Source organism: Rattus rattus, chromosome 7 (assembly GCF_011064425.1).
Source record: "Rattus rattus isolate New Zealand chromosome 7, Rrattus_CSIRO_v1, whole genome shotgun sequence".
NCBI classification, from domain to species: domain Eukaryota; kingdom Metazoa; phylum Chordata; class Mammalia; order Rodentia; family Muridae; genus Rattus; species Rattus rattus.
Window position 1 is genome coordinate 5,961,536 of NC_046160.1, and position 19,033 is coordinate 5,980,568.

Genomic DNA, 19,033 nt, shown 5'->3' on the forward strand with positions numbered 1-19,033 from the left:
CGCCTGCGCAAGGGGCCATGGCAGCCCGTCGCACCTGAGGGTGGGAGGCGGTGGTGTCCCCTTCCCTTCCGCGGGCGGGAGAGTTAGGTAAGCGGGAGGGATGCTTCCTAAGTTCTCCTGGGGCAGGCGCAGGTCGCTCTGCGGACTGCTGCGGTGGCTTCCAAGGCGCCACGCTTCCGGCGGGCCAGAGGATGCACGGCGCGACCGACCCTCTGAGATCCCGGCGTCTGTCCGCGGGACCGACCCTCTGTCACCGTCTCTCAGGTTACCGGGTCGGCCGCCCGGGCTCTCTCTGATGATGCCCCTCAGTTGCCCACACTCGCGCTGTCCGGGGTTGGGACAGTCACCTGGGTGGGGTTGAGCCGCGGTCAGCGCCCGGGCAAAGGCTGCTCAGGAGGGTTCGGGAGCAGCCATGCCTTCCCACCGGGCTCTCGTGGGATCGCGACTCCGAAGGGCGGCTTCCCAGGTGTGGGGTGCTAGGGAAACTCGCCCGCTGGTGTCCGAGGAAGGGCTCCATTCAACCGGCCTTTGCGTTTGGGCACGGCTCGCCGTGTTAGATAGGGATTTGCAGGTGGCCCAGAGACGCGCTCTACTTAGAGGATGGATTTCTGATCCCCCTACCTGCCCGATCCCGCAGTGGAGGGGAGAATCTGAGAAACTTTTCCGAAGTCTTTTCATTGTTATCCGTTCTTGTCCCGACCCCGGAGGGTATCTTCATGTTAAAGAGGCGATACTTGAAATGGCTTTAGTGTGTGTAACCTTGGCCGCTTCTGCTAACTTGTTTAGCCAGTTTGCTTAATCAGTACCATATTTGCCTTTGAAAACGATAGTGTGAATTAAATGAGGGCAAATAGGACAACGCCCAGACTTGCACTTTTACGTTCCCTGTTAATTTCTCCTCCTTTTGTGTGGATGTTCCTTTTTGGGCCAGATTTTTATCACATTGTAACAATTGCTAAAGTTCTTAATTAATTTTAGTCAATATAACATAAAAAATGTTCTTTAGGTCAAACACATGTATTTAAACTGTAAACCTTTGCTTCTCCTCCCACTTACGTTCTGCTTTTAGTAGGATTTAGCATCTGTAACAGACAGTGGGCCCCTAGTTTATCATAATGACCATCTTACTCTGGTTCTGCACCATTTGCATACCTAAGTGTATACTTGGTTGTCATTTGGGGACTGCAGGACTTCCTGATTTTGGCCAAAAAAAGTAAAATTGTTGCTTGTGTCTGATACATGCCCCCTTTGCAGAAACCAGTCACAAATATCTAATTTTTTACCGAATTTTTCTGAGGCTCTGAAAGATTTGTATCATATTAGAAAAATTTAAAGGAAGTTAAAATTTGCATATGCATTTTCTGTGTTTTGAAACAAATAATTGCCCATAGAAACTTATTAGTACATGATTTATATATTTTGAGTGATGAAGTGTTTGAGACATGGAAAAAATCATTTTGACATGTTTTTTTCTTTGTTTTTTACTAGATAGTTACCCAAGAAGACACCATGAAAGATACTGACATCAAGAGACTTCTATATACCAATCTTTTGTGCATATTTTCAGTTTTCCTAAGCATTTTTATCCCATCCTTTTTCTTGGACAACTTCTCAATATTGGAAACTCACTTGGTCTGGTTGGGCACTTGCTCTGCTTTTGTGACTGGTGCCAATCTCTTGTTATACTTGGTAGTGAAACCGAATGTGTCCTCTAAAAGAAGTTCATTGTCACATAAGGTAAGGGTCAGCTCTGCATAACTGGTTTTTAGATGGCGGTTATAGTGAGAGTGAAGTGTTGCTGTGTCCTCATTGAGTTATTTACAGTGTAAAGGGAACCAAGTCCCCCCACCCCCACCTCCCAAAGCATTAGTAGCCTGACACTTTCCTGCAGTGTTTGATAGATCCTTGTTGTGCATTAATTGTGGAATTATGACTCCTTCAGTGCATCACAATGCAAGCGACCTGGATGCAAGCATGGTTTTATGTCATCACTGAAGGTAGCGTACAAGACACTACAGTTTATTTTCATTTATTTTTGTATATTTTTAGGTGTGTGTGTGTTGGGAGGGGTTATGCTATATGCAAATGCATTTGGAGGCTAGAGGACAACTTCCAGTGTTATCTTTAGAAACAGTGTCCACCTGCTCCGTACAGGACATTCAGTGGCCTGGAGCTCACTAGTTAGGCTAGACTGGCTCGCCAATGAGCCCCAGACATCCTCTCTCCCCAGTGCTGGGATGACTAGCGTGCCCATACCTGACATTTTACTGTGGGTTCCAGGAATCCATTCAGGTCCTTGTTTACTGACTGAACTGTCCCCTAGGCCTGTACTTTTTAAAATATATTTTTCTATTTGATAATTTCATGCTTGCATGCAGTGTGTTTCGATAACATGCATTCATCCCCTACTCTATTCTTGGGGGTACCTGGCCAACCTCATAACTTTTGTTGTTGTTGATAGAATGTTTAGAACCCTATATCTGAGTGGGTGCAGGGCCATCCACTGGAGCTTGGTCAGCCTACCAGGGACCACACTCCCAAGGAAAACTGACTTTGTCTGCCTTAGTAGCTATCAACTGTCAATAGCTCCCTTGGCGAGGGGTCAAGGCCACGCCCATATTTTTGAATCCTTAAATAAGTGATTTTTCTAGTTAATTGCAAATTAAGTCATAGCAACTGTTATTTCACATGAGGCATTGTGTAAACAGTTAAATGTTTTCAGATATTAGAATTAATTTTTTCTGGAATGCTCACTGCGCTATGACACTCAACAATTATGTTAAATTAAAATTCTTACTGAATACTCAATACTATGATTAATTCCCTTTTAGAACATTTTGAACACACATGTGCACATACACAGACACAAAATATTCATTCTATTCCTCTAAAGACAACTATCACACAAATATATGCTACTCACCATACCAGCATAAAAGTAAAAATTGATTTCTGTTATGTGGTATGACTGAGATATTATTAATACTTAAGAAATATTGATAACTGAGTTTTGAGATACAAAAACCACAGTGACCTTATTATATAAAGATACATGAATTACAAAAAATAATGAATGCTATGGTTTTTTTTTTCATTTTAAAGCAAAACTGGGTAAATTCCATCAAAAAAGCAAAACACTAAGTAATTTCCCAAATCATATTCATGTTGTAGAATAAACTATTAAAAAAACATGAAACACTTGAACATCTACTAATAGGGCCCATGCCTAGAACATGGTCTGGAACTTCAGATGCTATAATTACAAAACACAAAGAGCACATTTTAAACCGTGTACACACAACACAGCTCTCAGCAGCGAGGTCAGAGGGTAGGTCTTCACTTCATCCTGTGGGCCCCAGGGATTGAATTGGTGGTCAGGCTTGGTGGCCAGGGCCTTTCCCTGCTGAGCTCACTCGCTGGCCCCATCTTTGAAGTCTGTTTTGAGGGCTGTGTCTGTGATGAGACATGAGATCCAATTCGAGGTTATCCGACAAAGGACGTCCAGCTGTTTCAGACACCATGGCAACAAGTTATATTTGTGTGTAAATTGGCAGAGTGTATGGGTCTTAGGTATCGTCTTGAGTCTTGAGATTCTTCCTTTCTCTTTCAGGTAGCCCGAGTTGTCAGATGCTGGCTCTACTTTCTCGCGTCTTGTTTTTTCCTTCATATAATCTTTGTTCTGTATGGAGCACCACTGATGGAGTGAGTCTTGAATGCTTACTTTGTGTTTACCGTGTGAGTCCTAAATGATATGCTAACTTTAGCAGCTAGAATGGGACCATAGCAGGCTTGATTAATGCGTCAAGGTAGGAGACAGTTGTCATTGTCCTGTTGTTTTAAAAACATCAAGACAACTTAAACCTTGACACATTTCAGCTGTTCAGTTTCTGATGCCCAACTCTACATATGAGCAGGGCAGGTTAGCACCATTACTATATACTGTAGTAATAAATGTATGTTAGCACCATTACTGTATACTGTAGGGCAGGTTAGCACCATTACTGTATACTGTAGTAATAAATGTACGTTAGCACCATTACTGTATACTGTAGGGCAGGTTAGCACCATTACTGTATACTGTAGTAATAAATGTACGTTAGCACCATTACTGTATGCTATAGTAATAAATGTATGTTAGCACCATTACTGTATGCTATAGTAATAAATGTACATTAAAGACCTCTAGCTGTCCAGCCTTTTGGGTGTTATAACACAATGTGGTCATCTACAAAAGTGTATTTAGGATTGGCTTATGATTTGGGAGGCATTGATGCTATCATTGGCCAAGGCCTACACGCTGGATATACCTTGATTTCTGCAGGCAACTCACTATTGCAATGGGTATAAGTTGGTTATAAATAGCATTTCAATGATTCATAAATATGATTCTAGAGTAGCTGAGGTTATTTTTGTAAGGTACATAGATTCCTTTTAAATACTAATGTTTATATTAAAATTTTATAGTTTTTAAAACTCGGCCAATTTCAAACTAGTGGAAGCTAATTCATAAATATTTCTTAGATGAGACATTTAAGTTTGGCAGTGCTTGATGATGGTGAAAGGAGTGGTTTTACACACACACACACACACACACACACACACACACACACAGAGTTGTATATAAACATTAAACTAGCAGATTGTTCTGTTTAAGCAAAGCAGGGAAGCCTTGTCATGGAAGATGATTTCTATCTAATCCATCATAAAAGAATCAATGAATGGACAATGTGTTCAAGATTTTACCAACATCCAAATTGCTAGACCTCAGTCGTAAACTCTTGAAGTGAAACTTGCTGATCTTTAGTCTCTTCATGTGGGAAAAAAGGCAGTTCAACTTTGAGAGTTCTGGAAACTGATGAGAAAGCAAGCTAATTATCTAAAATTGAGATGTCTTTTTTTTTTTTTTTTTTTTTGTAAGAGACCTTAGTATAAATCTTCAGATTTTAACATTTTGAAATCTATGATGAGAACCAGGTAGTTTGGCTTGTAGAGTAGTCGAGTCCTTATCTAGTGTTTCGAGGCGACCTGTGAAGCCGGTATTGGAGGGGCTGTGCTGTGTGTGTATCACCACGAATACTTTGAGAGTTAACAGTGTTCTTTCCTCCTAGGTTGGTGCTGGAAACCTTTTTATTTGCAGTTGTTTTGTCTACTTTTACCACAGTACCTTGTCTGTGTTTGTTAGGACCAAATCTCAAAGCGTGGCTGAGAGTTTTCAGTAGAAATGGGTAAGTTTAAAGTTTACACTTTAGTGATGTTAGTAATTTAAAGGAAGTAGGGAAATATTTTTCTGTTCGTGCCAATAAACTCATCCTCTGAGTGTTTGTAGGCAGTGCTGGCTCTCAGGGATGGCAGAAAGAGCCGGTGAGGTTAGGGAACAGAGGTGGGAAAGAGAGGGCCCCAGACAGTGACAGCCACAGCTCCTTCCTCCACACTGGCCAGGTAAAGCACTCCAAGGACTTCTAGCACTTCATAGTCATCTACGAGTGTTTACACTAACGGTCTCTTCTTCATAGTCATCTACGAGTGTTTACACTAACCGTCTCTTCTTCATAGTCATCTACGAGTGTTTACACTAACCGTCTCTTCTTTGTCTTTCCCACGGTAAGATACGAAAGAGCAAGTGTTCCCAGATCTCCGTTCTAAAGCTACCATATAGATTTTCAGCATAGCTAAGATTAACATTTAGCTTCCTTAAAGCCCCTGGAATGATACATACTAAAAATGGTTAATTTTAACTAAGAAAACCAGCTGCATTAGTTCTCACGGGTTTGCCCTGTTGGTGACCTTGAGCATTTACTCTGTGTTCCCCCTTACCTCACTCTGTGTGGGTTCCAGAATACTCAGAGGACCTCGTCTGATCAAGGGCTAAGAGTGACATGAGTTGGCATTAAGCCACTAAAAGTGCTGGAGGATAGGGAAGGAAGCAGCAGAGAAAGGGGCTGTAAGGGGACTGACCGATCTGTCATGAGTTGGGTCAGAAATAGAAGATTTGATGAAACTTAAAAAGGGAGAGATACTGTCTACAGGGTGTTAAGGGAGCATAAAACTGAAGCAAGCTTGGTATTGTGTAATTTGAAGTTCACCTGCACAAGGAGTGCACAGGGTGGGTTCTGCATAGCCTATCTCTATAAATTACATTTTTCTTTGGTAATGAGTATTATTTTATGTATGTGTGTGTAGCTTTGATCTTGCTGTGTTTATATATTTATTTTTCTGGAAGTGCTGGCTAATCATAAAGTTTCTACAAACAAAAGCATAACAACTGAATCTCACCACCACCACCACACACATAAACACACACACACACACACACGCACACACGCACACATGCACACATACACACACACACACACATACACACACACACACACACACACACACACGTTATAACCATGGTATCTCCAATGGAATTCTTTTATTTAATTTGAAAATTTTAAATATAGAAACTGCTGAAACTTTGACAGTTTGTTTAGGTTGGTGTTGGTGATTTAGTCAACTCTGAGTTTTGTGTCCTAAGTTATATATTTGCTGGATACATTGTCATCTGGTTTTACAGATGGCTGTTCTGTCCCTTGACCTATGTGTTCTAAAACCTACTGTACTTTGCAAAAAGTCAGTCGCAAAGAGCAGAGAGATTTTTGTACAGGAAAGGACAGAGTTCGAGACGTCTGCTCGGAGACTTCATTAATGACACAGAAGAGAACCAGGAACTTAATAAATGGCAGCACAGTTTTACACTGAAAGGCTTCAACCACATAGAGACATTCCATTAAATAGCATTTTTTCCAGGAAAAGCCTTGAAATGTGTTCCTTGTCAGTTATTATGGAGCAGTGAGAGATGGTGCTGGAATGCTAAGAACTAACACCACATGTGGATGGACACAGCTTATAATGCAGGAAGTAAGCATACAATTGGGACACAGAGCGATAGATTACTAGTTTATTTGTGTGTGTATGCACAAGTGTCCATGTCCGTGTGGGTGCTGTTGTGCCATAGGGCACGTGTGGAGGTTAGAGAGCAAGTTTGGAAGTTGGCCTCAGATATGAAACTCTGGTTGGCAGGTTTGACAGCAGATGTCTTTACCTGCTTTGTTAGTTAGGCATTTTCTCATCTGAGATTCTTCCTTCTCATGATGTAAGGCTGTGTCAAGTTACAAAAACAAACAAACAAACAAACAAACTAGCCAGCACACCTGCTGAGCCATCTTCCCAGTTCATGGGAGACACCATTTTCTAAAAACTATTGAGATATGATTCACACTCCATAAATGTCAGCTACTGGAAAGTTTGACAGAATGGCTTTTTAGTATAGCCACAGATATACATACCAACACCAGAGTCAATTTTAGAATGTCTTTAGTATTTCAAATACAAGTACACTCTTCCATCCTTGTTGCTGTTCCCAAGTGACCATGAATCTAGTTCTGTCTTCGTAGAGCCAACCAAACAACCAAACAAAACCCGCCAAGGTTAAAGCTTGTGTATAGGATGCAGCATTTGTGTTCAGAGTTGGAAGGTGGAAGAAATAGTCAGTCGCATTGACTTCTGAAGAAGACAGGAGCTTATGGAATACCGGTTATCTCTGACTAGCTGGCAGACATGCAGGACACTTTCCACTGGAGCTTCTTAGCTTGTGAAACTTGAGCTTTGCCCACAATGAGAACCATTAGGTACTGATATTGAGTTGGTTCTTGGTTACCAAAGTTAGGGCTGTAATAGAGGCTGCTAGGTTTCTCAGATGCCACCAAAAGTCACTAGACTGTAAGACCTACCCTCCCAAAGTTTCCAATGTGCAATCAATTGAAGGTAATCGGCAAGCTGCTAAGGACTGTGGTTAAAAAAGTCAGTTTGTAATACAAACCTTGCCATTTACCAGCCTGTGGGATGCCAGGAAATCATAATGAAGTAAAATCAAACATTCTTTATGAAGATGCTGAACATCCTGAAGGATGATGAATCCTTTCCTCATGTTTCACAGTCAGTGAGCAGCGGGGCTGGGACTTGGATTCAGCAGTAAGATGCTAGTGGTCCAGGGTCGGAAAGTGGGTTTGTGCCTTCGTTACGTAGTCGTCATCTCAGACAAGCTGCTTGGCTCCATGGGTTCTCATGGATCTCATATGATCAAACTAAAATGCATGTGTGCTCTTCAGGGGTGTTGCCAGAGTGAGGAAGACAGTAAAGTCAAAGAGCAAGTGCTTGTCAGGTAGGTTAAGAAGACCGGCAGCATCTGTGTACCGTATTGCCATCCCGCACGGTTTGTCTCAGTAGTTGTATTTGGTTTGGAACAGACCAGCAAGCGCAGTGCATGGATAACTCAGAGAAGAGTAAAGCTCTGCCAGTTAATTCAGTTGATGTGCGCATGGCCCAGGTCACGAGTGGAGCAGAAGGCATTATGGCTCCACATTCGTTAGTGTAGTTACAAGCCATGAAATGAGCCTGAGATGTGGAGGGGAAGCAGGTCTACTTTGAACTGACATCATATCCTACCCCACCTCAAATCAGTATAAGCAGTCTGTACTATTTTAACTGAAATAACCACGGTTTGATTTACTTTTATTCACTTTATGTTTATAAGTGTTTTGCTTTCATATATGTCTGTGTACCACATGTATTCCTGGTACCTAGAGGCCAGAAGAGGTAGTCAGGTCCCCTGGGACTGGAGTTGTAGACAGCTGTGAGCTGGCATGAGGGTGCTGGGAGTCAAACCTGGGTCCTCTGACAGAGCATCAGGCATTCTTAGCCACTGAGTCTCTCCCTCCCCTGGGTTTAATGCATTTATTTGCATTCATGTATATTCAGTGTTGAGCAGATGACAATCATGTATAGACTGAAAACTAAACTTTTGAGCTTGAAGACTGAGAATTTTGTCCTGAGAAAAAAGGATCAATTCTGATGCTTTTGAAGTTTAGACACTTAATTTCATTATTTTAACAGTTACTCTTAAAGTTATTCCAGAAAAGTAAATGAAACCAACTTCAAGAGAACGTTTTGTGGAGAAACTGAAGACAGAAAGTAATTTGGTTTCTTCTTATTGCTATGCATAATACTGGATGTGCTCCATTTGTAAATTTCATTCAGCTTGTTGCCTTGTTAATTATCACAAAGTGTGCTTCTTTCACTTGTGGAGTGTGTGTGTGTGTGTGTGTGTGTGTGCGTGTGTGTGTGCGTGTGTGTGTGTGTGTGTGTGAGCGCGCGCGCTCTGTCTGCAAGTACACCTGCAGGCCAGAAGAGGACCTCAGATCCCTTTATAGATGGTTGTGAACCACCGTGTGGGTGCTGGGAATTGAACTCAGGTCCTCTGGAAGAGCAGTCAGTGCTCGTCACAGCTGCGCCATCTGTCTAGCCTGTGGACTTTCTTCTAGAGAAGCGTAGCAGTTACCTATCACAGACCTGTGCTTTGTACTCAAGGTTTGTCAGTTCCTTTGTGCCATTTGGTCACCTGAGCTAAAAAACGTTCCTGGAAAGGATGGTCTTGTCAAGGTGGAACCTCCCAGTAATGCCTGTTCTGTACATGAGACAACCAAGTCTGGCTTTGTCATCTCTACACTGATATAGATTTTATATTGAGGAAACCACCACAGACATTAAGAGGAAAGGAGAGTAAATGGCTGAAAATGTATGCTTATAAAAGTAGGCACCTAGGGGTTGGGGATTTAGCTCAGTGGTAGAGCTTGCTTGCCTAGCAAGTGCAAGGCCCTGGGTTGGTCCCCAGCTCAAAAAAAAAAAAAAAAAGTAAAAAAAGTAGGCACCTTATGTGGCTTCTATTTCTCTTTATATTCACCACTTTATCTGTGGATTCTTTATCTTCTAGCAATGTCTTCCCTGGCTCAGCCCAGCCTCTCCTGCCTCAGCTGCCTCAGCTGTCTTCTCGTCTCCCTCTGCTCTCTGACCCTACTCTTCTGTCTCTTTGTACCACCTCTCTGCTACCCCCTGATTCCTACTCCCAGTTCAGCCTCTACTGGCTTTTCATAGCCTCTCCTGTCCCAGAATTCCAAGAGGCAACTGACACTGAAGGGCATAGGGTCCTTTAAAGGGCCAGGCACATAAAATAAATTCTACTACACATTTAGTCCGAATGTGGTTGAAAAAAATTAGTAGCAAAGAAGCAATGGATTTAATGTTTATTTACTGGGGAAAACCCATACTTAGCCACCAGGAGGAGTTGCGCCCCTCTTCCTTCAAAATCTTTAAATTTTGTGATGAGAACCTGTCTAAACCACATGTGCTTACTATTAATTGCATTCAAGTGGCTAACACATTGACATACCGAAGGCACTCAAAGGGGCATGTTAGAGTTGACATTTGATGAAAGGAATGTCAGAGAAGTCAAATAACATGGATGGTACTTAGGCCTTTGTCATGAAGAGTGATCTGTAGCCTTTCCTGAATTACCTTAAACGTTTCTTCATAGAATAATAGGCCATTTAGTCTGTTCTCAGCCCTGTGGTTATGACAGCGTTAGCAGTGATCGCACACTTGAGACAGTTTAGCATGTGACCCTGTGAAGTGACAAGCCACTGTTGGTCCTGAAAGAATTAGTTAGGAGGAACTCACCTGCCTCAGCTTTTCTCTCCACTCTTTTTTACAAGAGAGTGCATATATGTAAGTAAGTAGTAAAATGTGTAAAGTTTGTAGTAAAAGTATATAATTTTAAATATAGTTCATGTTAAAACCTCAAGTAATTAAACATAGGTCGGATAGCCTACTACTGTGATACTATAAAGAGGCACTAATTACAGTTTATGTACTCGGTTTTGTTTCTTCATATGTGATGTGCATTTTGAAATGGAAGCAGAGGTTGTAGTCACTGCCCTATAGTGTACTTTGCTCCACTGATGGTATGAATATTGTTCTCTGTGCGTATGTGTACGATGTACCACTTTTTGCATAGCACATTTGCACAGCACAACTATCCTATCTTTAAGTGAGATGAGACCTCAGGCTGTGTTGTTTTTACCATGAAGGAACATGCTATGCTGCAGTATAGACAGTGGGTGCTTCTGCATATAGATAGCACGTGACTGCCTATTAGGGATTCTCTGGTCCTTGTCCTTGTTAGAGATGAGAGAAGGCAGTAGCTCTCTTTCCTTATGCCCTGATTACTGAGAAGGAGAAGCAGTCACTGTGATCAAGTTAGTCTAATCATCATATCATTAATACTCTGTGATTAATTTACTATTGAATGTTATCTCATTTTCACAATTGTAAGTAAGGTGATGTTCATCTTTGTTTCATCAAACTTGAGCAAGGGGCTGTTTGTTTGTTTGTTTGTTTTTAACAATTGTAAGTAATGTGAATACATCTTTGTTTCAGCAAAACTTAGACATGAGTTTCTGTGAACTAAATTCCTGGACTAGAACCCAGGGATCACAGGCAGCTCATTGACACGGTCAGATTAAGATTCTAATCCAGAGAATGTGTGCACAGCTAGTTTTCTTACCAACACAACAGCCGTTCCCTGACTATTGTCAGGTCTCCTTGCTTTTTATGAATTTCATGACTGCTTTCTATTGGTCCTCTGCCACGGGCACAGACGGCGCTATACTAGGTTCATCTGGTTTCTGAAAGGATGTATAAACCCTGGCCAGGATTATTTAACGTTTGAATCATGGATCCACACTTACTGCATGTCAGCTGAGTATTACTATAGAGTCACAGTGAGCGTCTGCCTTGTTCTTCTCCGTTCTTTCCTTCTGACTCATGATAAAACATCCAGTAAAGCCTACAGGAACATCCAAGGAAACAGGAAAGATCGAGCCAGTTAAGACGTGGAGACAGCACCAAAGTGAGCTTATTTGTTACATCTGAGCAGACAGTAGCCATCGCAGCTTGCCATGGCAAGGGTGAGGTAGAGAGACAGACGTGGTACAGCAACCAAGAAGGGAAGATGGGGAGGCAGAGGACGGAGAGACACGTGCACAGGCAGATGAGTAACGGGATCTGGAGAAAACAGCCCTGGACCAAACCAAGCAAATCTCACAGTTTACCATAAAGCATGCAGATTTATTTAATAAAAAGAGCAAAGATGAGAAAATCAGCCAAAATAAAGAAGACCAGATTGCAGAATCAATGCCACAAAATTAGAACCTAAACCACATTTATAAAATATACATTAGAAATATCCAGAAGTGGCTGAATGGTGCCCACGTTTAATTCTGTACTCAGAGGGAGAGGCAGGCAGAGCTCTTGAGTTCAAGGCTAGCCTTGTGTGCGTAGTGGCTTCCTGACAGACGGGGCTAGGTAGAAAGACCCTGCCTCAAAAAACAAAACAAAACAACAAAAGGAATATCAAGAAGTATAAAGCAAACTAGAAAATCAAAATTTAACACGAAGGTAAAGTTTGAGCCAATCAGATTGAATGAGGGATGTGAAAGGAGCTGGAGGCATAAAGTAAGTAGAGAACATGACATACGGAGACAGGAGACTCAGTAATGTGCTCCTAGGGCAAAGAAAAGTCAAAGATGCTTCTCCTGATTGAAAGAGTTATTCAGCTTTTATATGAAAGTGGCTCATGAAGTCAGGAAAATACTAGAATGAATTAGGGATATGGAGAAGATACTGTAAAAGTGACACAACTTGAACCATGGAAGAAGAGGAGTGGAGAAAATAGAATTGCACCCCTAATAGCCTCAGCTGTGTCAGCTAACCCTCATGCTGGAGCTGCCAGCTTCTTCAGGGCTCCTTTATCCCCAAGCTTCCCAAAAGGAGCTCTTCTCCAACAGTTATGAAATGCAGAAAGAAATGAAATCTTGAAATATAATACATGAAATGTATATACACACAAACACGTATGTTGGAATACATATATATACACATATATATGTACGTATATGTATGTATATATATATATAAAATGAAGCATCTATAGGGTGTAGAAATCAGGGGAGGAGACTTTGATTTGAAAGATATAAGTTATTTTTGACAAATATATTTACTTAAAAATACAGGTTACAGGAACCTTTATAGTTTTATAGGTCTTGTTTTTTGTTTTTTGGGTTTTTTTTTTAGCATTTCTTGTATGTAGGATCACAAACACTCATGAATATGCCAAACAATCAAAACTGAAATCAACCTCTGTGATATTTGCACTTTTTATCTTAATAAGCAGAAGTCAGTTACAGATGTGCTAGAATAATGAAAAAAGCTGAAGGGAAGTGTTTCTAGCCACCAGTGGCTCTGATCTCATCGTTAGCTTGATTCAGGTCCTTCAGTGGTTCCATAGCGTGACTTTAGCACAGTCTTAACCATAAGTCTGCTGCACTGAGACACCATTTCACACTAGAATTTCAGGCTAGAGTGACTGTCACCCACATTATTAGGAAGATGTAGACAAGTTGGAACCTTCACACATCAACTGTTTGGGCTGCTTTAGAAAATTGTCAGTTCCTCAAATGATTAAAGAGCAGGTGACCCAACTATTTCTAGGTACAGTCCCAAGAGAGGTGAGAACACATGTCCCTACAGAGACTTGTACATAAATGTTCCTAGTAGCAGTATATCTAATACCAAAGGGCAGTAACAACTCATGTTCATCAACTATTGCATGGAGGAATGAAGTCTGCAGTATATACAAGGGCGTGTCACCCACTGATAGGGTGTGACTGAAGTGTTGGCACATGCCACACCACAGATGACTCTTGGAAAGAGTATTCTAAGGGGAAAAAAAATCAGTAAGAGAATTGATGTCACCTGAGCCCACTTAAATGAACGACTTAGAGCAGGCAAATGCATAGACATAAAATAACTTGGTGGCTTAGGGCTGTGGGAATGAGGAATGGAGACTTACAGCTGATAGGTGAATACTTTCTTTTTATAGTGATTAAAATATTGTAAACATGGCTGGTGATGGTCATGTAAAAAACTGTCCTGAAAACCACTGTGTTATAACCTTACGTAAGTTACATGGCCCGAACAGGATGTCCTAGGGGTTTGTTGTTGTTGTTTTGGTTTTGGTTTTGGTTTTGCTATACTCAATAAAGCTGGATTGTTTCTTGTTTTTTTTTTTTTTCCTGTATCCCAGATTGGACTAGAACTTGCTATGTGGTCCAAGCTAGGCTTGAACTTGCAGTATTCCTCCTGATTCACAGCCTCAGTGCTGGAATTACAGGTGGCTTTGAGTTGTTTTTGCAAACTTGCTTCTCAGTCTCTGCCCATCTGGAAGCTGGCCTCTCATGTGTAGTGCATTTTCTAGCTTACAGTCTCACACCTCTTACTCCCTCAACGATGACTTCCTCTTCTGTATTCAGACACATCTTTCCAGCGCTGTGCCTCTCCCACACTTCCCATCTCTGGGCACATGACTGCTGTGCTGCATCCCGGATGAGCTATGTGCTGTCATCGGTCCCCACAGACCTAGTGAAGATTGACCTTTGAGAATCTGTTACGGTTCCTGGACAGTCTCTGTTTAAGTCAGTTTATTTCCTCTTCAGTGTAGGAATAGTTTTTCCTATTCCTGCTGGCTGCTAGTTGAAACTGTCTAGCATTTACAGACATTACCTTAAGTGCAGAGCAGTAATGTTCAATAAATAATACAAACGTGGATAGACGGTGATTGTCTACTTCCCCCAAGCCCGGAGTTTTACAAGAAACAAGAATCCCTTAGATGTGGGATGTCAGTGGACAGGGCTGTAGTACCTGACTTTCACTTGGATGTCTGTAATTCACTGCATATTTTGCTCACAGTAATTGGAGAGTTTCTAATGAAAAATCATCTAATCAAATAACTGTTCTTCTGTTGTGCCAGCCAGAAGATGCTGCCTTTCACTGACTTACTTCACCCCACCCCGCATTGTGAGCTAGTGAGTCTGGCCGCACTCTGCATTGTTGTGGGCCCTTACTAAACACTATTCTGACCGAAGCATTCACATATGAGACGGTTACTGAATTCTGGAATTTTGGCATCTTAAAAAAACCACAGAAACATTGTAAGCATGTGCTTTTGTTTAATCCCAGGTGTGGGGGTACGGGCCGCTTCAGACTGTCCGCAGCGGCTATGATTTACCTCATGCTCTAACTGAGGCATGGTTATCCAATCTGCAGATAGTCTCTACAGTTGTGTGACGTTTGGAATTCTGAGAACTTTTCAGAGGGCACATAAATGCCAGGACCCCAAGAGGTGGGGTGAGTGGTTGATGGTCGTTCAGAGGTTGGCCACAGTTTGTAGTAGTTGTGGTCAGAGAAGAAATAAAAGGAAAGAAATGAGATTCAGGGATTTTCCTAATTCCTCTCTCCTCTATCCTTGTTCCTCTCCTTGTGTTGGGGTGAAACAGGATTGGGGAGGATACAATGTGAGGAGAAGACCCAACAAAGTAGCCAAGACCAGCCACAATAGTACACAGTGACTTTGAAGTCACTGCTTTAGCACCAGCCTTCCCTGAGAGCTACCATGTCCACTGTCAGGAGGGTTTTGGAAGTTCTTGTTCTCTGGCCCTAATTTGTCTAGTTGGGTGAATGAAAGGTAGCATGGAGAAGACAGTTGAGAAAACCATTCTCTATCCATACATGGGTTATCATAGCTGCTCTTGCAGAAAACAAATCTCCATTGGGCTTATAACATGGTACACTTAAGTCTTAATTGGGAAAGTACATACACATTTCATTTATGCAGTTATATGTAAGATAAATCTGTGTGCATAACTGAACCTGCATAGACCCTTTCTGGAAAGGCATATAATATAACTTGAAATGGCAGTGACCTGTGGGGGGAGGTCTCAGGAGCTGTGGTAAGAGGATGTGTTTGTTGTCGTGTATTGTTTGCCTCTCACAGTGCCTGTCCAATGGAAAGACATTTGCATCTTCATGGTTCTACGTCATTTTGAGTTGATTATGTTAACTGGATGAAAATATTTGTGTAGCATCAGTTTGTTCCAGCTGTTATGACCTAATCTGCCAATGACATATGTATTGTGTCTTACAGAGTTACATCTGTTTGGGAGAACAGTCTTCAGATTACTACAGTTTCTAGTTTCATAGGAGCATGGCTTGGAGCATTTCCTATTCCACTGGATTGGGAAAGACCATGGCAGGTTGGTTTCAGAGACTTTAACAAATGCGTGTTGGCCCAGCAGTAGGAAAGCTGAAGAAAGCTGCCGTGTGATGCCAGGTATTTCATTGTTTGTGAAAGGAGGGAAGGCAGAGCAGTCTAGGGGACTGCCCAGCCACAGGCATCCATGTTGGCTGGGGTCTACCTGCCATCCAGCTGTGTTTTCTGTATGCATAGGTGAAGGCTTCTTCTTCAAACTGTGTGTGCGTGCGTGTGTGCACTTATGCATTTATTGTGTGAAGGTCAGAGGTTGACATCAGTGTCTTCTGTGGCTTACCTCATTTTTTGACACAGTCTCTCCCTGAGCCTAGAGATTATGCAATGGCTAGGCTGTCTGGCCATGGTAGCTCTGGGATCCTCCTGTCTTCACCTTCTTGTACTGAGATGACAAATGTGTCATCACTATGGCTTTTCACATGGGTGCGGTGACCCAAACTCAGGACATCATCTTGCAGAGCAGTCACACGCTAGTCCCTGTCCTTACACTTGTAACAGTTTATTTTGCCAACACATACAGGGCGCTGTTTTCTTCATCTTTTCTTTCTAGTTATTACACTTCTGATCTTAGATTATATATTATTAACTAGATTGATGGCCACATTAAATACTCCCTTGAAATATATTAAAAAGCATATAGCAAAGTAATTTTTTAAAAAAGCATTGCCACATTTTATGTGTGTGCATGTCTGTGGGTGTGGGCGTGCCTGTGGGCGTGCCTTGGGTGTGGGTGTGCCTGTGGGTGTGTGCATACCTATGGGTGTGTCTGTGGGCGTGTGCATGCTAGAGTACGAGAGTGGATGTCAGAATAGGTTCTTGCCTTCCACCGAGTTTGTTCTACAACCCAGCAAGCAGGTTATTGGGTTTAGCAACAGGCGCCTTTACCCACTGAGCTGTCCTGCCGCGCCAGCATCATTTTAAAATAAAGGCAGGTGTTTGAGAGGAAACCTACAGTACACTACCACTGAGCCAAACTCCTACCTTTGGTGCTTTGAGGCAAGACCTCCTCGCTTAGCTCACAATGACCTTGAGCTTGTTGTGTCATCCATACTGGCCTGAAACTAAGGATCCCTTTACACAGGCTTCATGGTTAGTAGGATTACACTCACCACCCAGCATCGTTACCTCCGTTTTTAAAATATGGTTGTTTTGAGACAGGATCTTATGTAGCCCAGGCTGGCCTTAAATGCATTTTATATTTGAGTGTGGCCTTGAGTTCCTGGTCCTCATACTTCCCTTCCCTAGGGTTGGGGATCACAGGTGTGTGTCGCCATGTGCTGGTGTTCTCTGTCGTTGTGATAAACAACTTAGGGAGGGTAAGCCTTATGTGGCTTACACTCGAGGTTATATTTCATCATCGAGGACGGTCAAGGGGAGACTCAAGGCAAGAACTTGAAGCAAAGCCTTGAAGAATCAGACACCACTTGGCTTGCTTGTCTAGATTCATGCTTTATGGAATGAGTTCATGGGATGGTGCCCCCATGGTGGGTGGTCCTTCTGCATTGATTAACAATAAGGTAGCCACCACTGACTGCCCACAGGCCAGTCTGCACTGGGAAGTCCCTCAGTGGAGGCCTTCTTCTCAGAGGACGCTGTGTCTAGTTGACAGGACTAGCCAGGACACTCCATACTTTGTGTCAACTTGGCACACAAACACATTTGCCTTTTTTTGTCCCCAAAATCCTGTCTCACTAATTTCCCGTTGTTTCAGACTGTGCTTCTCTGCTGTATAGTCATTTATAGTGTAGTAAACTTCACTCTGGGTCGTTGAGCTTGTCGCCAGTATATTGCTACAGTACACTGATGACGTCCTTCATCTGCAGTATCATGACTTTTCCTGATAGTTTCTCTAGTAAGAACTGTGCTATTAAAAATGGCGTACTTTTTTTCCAATATGGAGAGAATGTTTTTCTTGTTTCAAAGAGAAGACTTATTTGCCTTTTAACTTTAAGCTGTGTTAATAGTTTTTACAGAAAGTTAACATTCACTTTTTTTCACCCACTGGGAGAACGCCATCGTTTCTATTCTGATGGTGAGTTTTTGCAGCTCTTTCTCCACCTGAGCTGTTCATCATGTACATGTTTTTAATGTGTTTTCCTTTCAGCTCTATATCACGGTGTTAGTGTGTATTAGTGAAGAGTTACAGAACTGGAATGTTAGGTTGTTTTCGGTTCTCACAGGTATAGCATCAATTCTACACTTCTCCTTCTTAAGCGTTTGCTGAAATCCTGAATTCTAGGCAACAGTGGACGGAGCTAAATCTTTCCTGTGTTGCTCACTGACAGGAACTGAGTTTTCAGGAGAGCAGACTGCCTGGTTTTAGGTGCATTTTTGTGCCCTCACTTAGCATTGTCTCTCCCATGGCCCTCAGTTAAGTCTGCTGTGTGCCCTGTTCTGATTGTCATGTGCAGGTCTCGAGAGGCGTGGGGACCGTGGTGGCTGTCATGTCCTTGTTGAGGATTTAGTGCTTGGGCAAAGTCCTACCCCCACTTGGTGGTCTTGCTGCTGGCATCTCTGTGCCGTCACCCATGCTTCGCTCACTCACTGAAGAGTGTCACTGCTTAAGTTGGGGGGCAAAATTATTGAAAAGGGCACAGGAACTGTTTCAGACTTCGAGACTCAGGACTTTCAGTTAGTATAATTAAATCTAAATATAGAATAAGCTTTAATGTGTTGGTAAAATGTCAGTTTGTATATACATTGCCTATTTTATTATATAAAAATTTGATCTTACATATTTTGAACTTCCCTGCAAGATAACAGAAGTAGAAACTGAATTGTGACAAGCAGACATACTGACTAAAGCATGTGTTTAAGTTTGCTTAGAAGACATGAATTACAGTTCAGTTGTCCATTTTTAGATCATTTAGGCTTTTTACTAATTTTTCTCCTTCAGTATTTACAATAAAGAGTGAACTAGATTCAAATTAACATCAGATTTTAAAAATACTATAGTTTTCCCTTGACCTATGACATTTGGAGAAGGTATAGCTT

At 42.0% G+C, this 19,033-nt stretch overlaps 1 protein-coding gene across 3 annotated transcripts in view; it reads left to right on the forward strand.

Moving 5' to 3' along the window:
• The window catches only part of Pigf (phosphatidylinositol glycan anchor biosynthesis class F), a 27,758-nt gene continuing 8,725 nt past the window's right edge, over window positions 1–19,033 (forward strand). For 2 of the 3 annotated variants that reach the window (XM_032908726.1, XM_032908724.1), the window contains exons 1-5: window positions 1–87; window positions 1,489–1,737; window positions 3,611–3,702; window positions 5,109–5,225; window positions 15,917–16,025. In XM_032908726.1, coding sequence (XP_032764617.1) covers window positions 1,510–1,737; window positions 3,611–3,702; window positions 5,109–5,225; window positions 15,917–16,025 — 546 coding nt within the window. In that variant the 5' untranslated portion in view covers window positions 1–87; window positions 1,489–1,509. Of the gene's footprint in view, window positions 88–1,488; window positions 1,738–3,610; window positions 3,703–5,108; window positions 5,226–8,150; window positions 8,204–15,916; window positions 16,026–19,033 lie in introns of those variants that run through there. The other variant, XM_032908727.1, reaches the window with a different exon arrangement.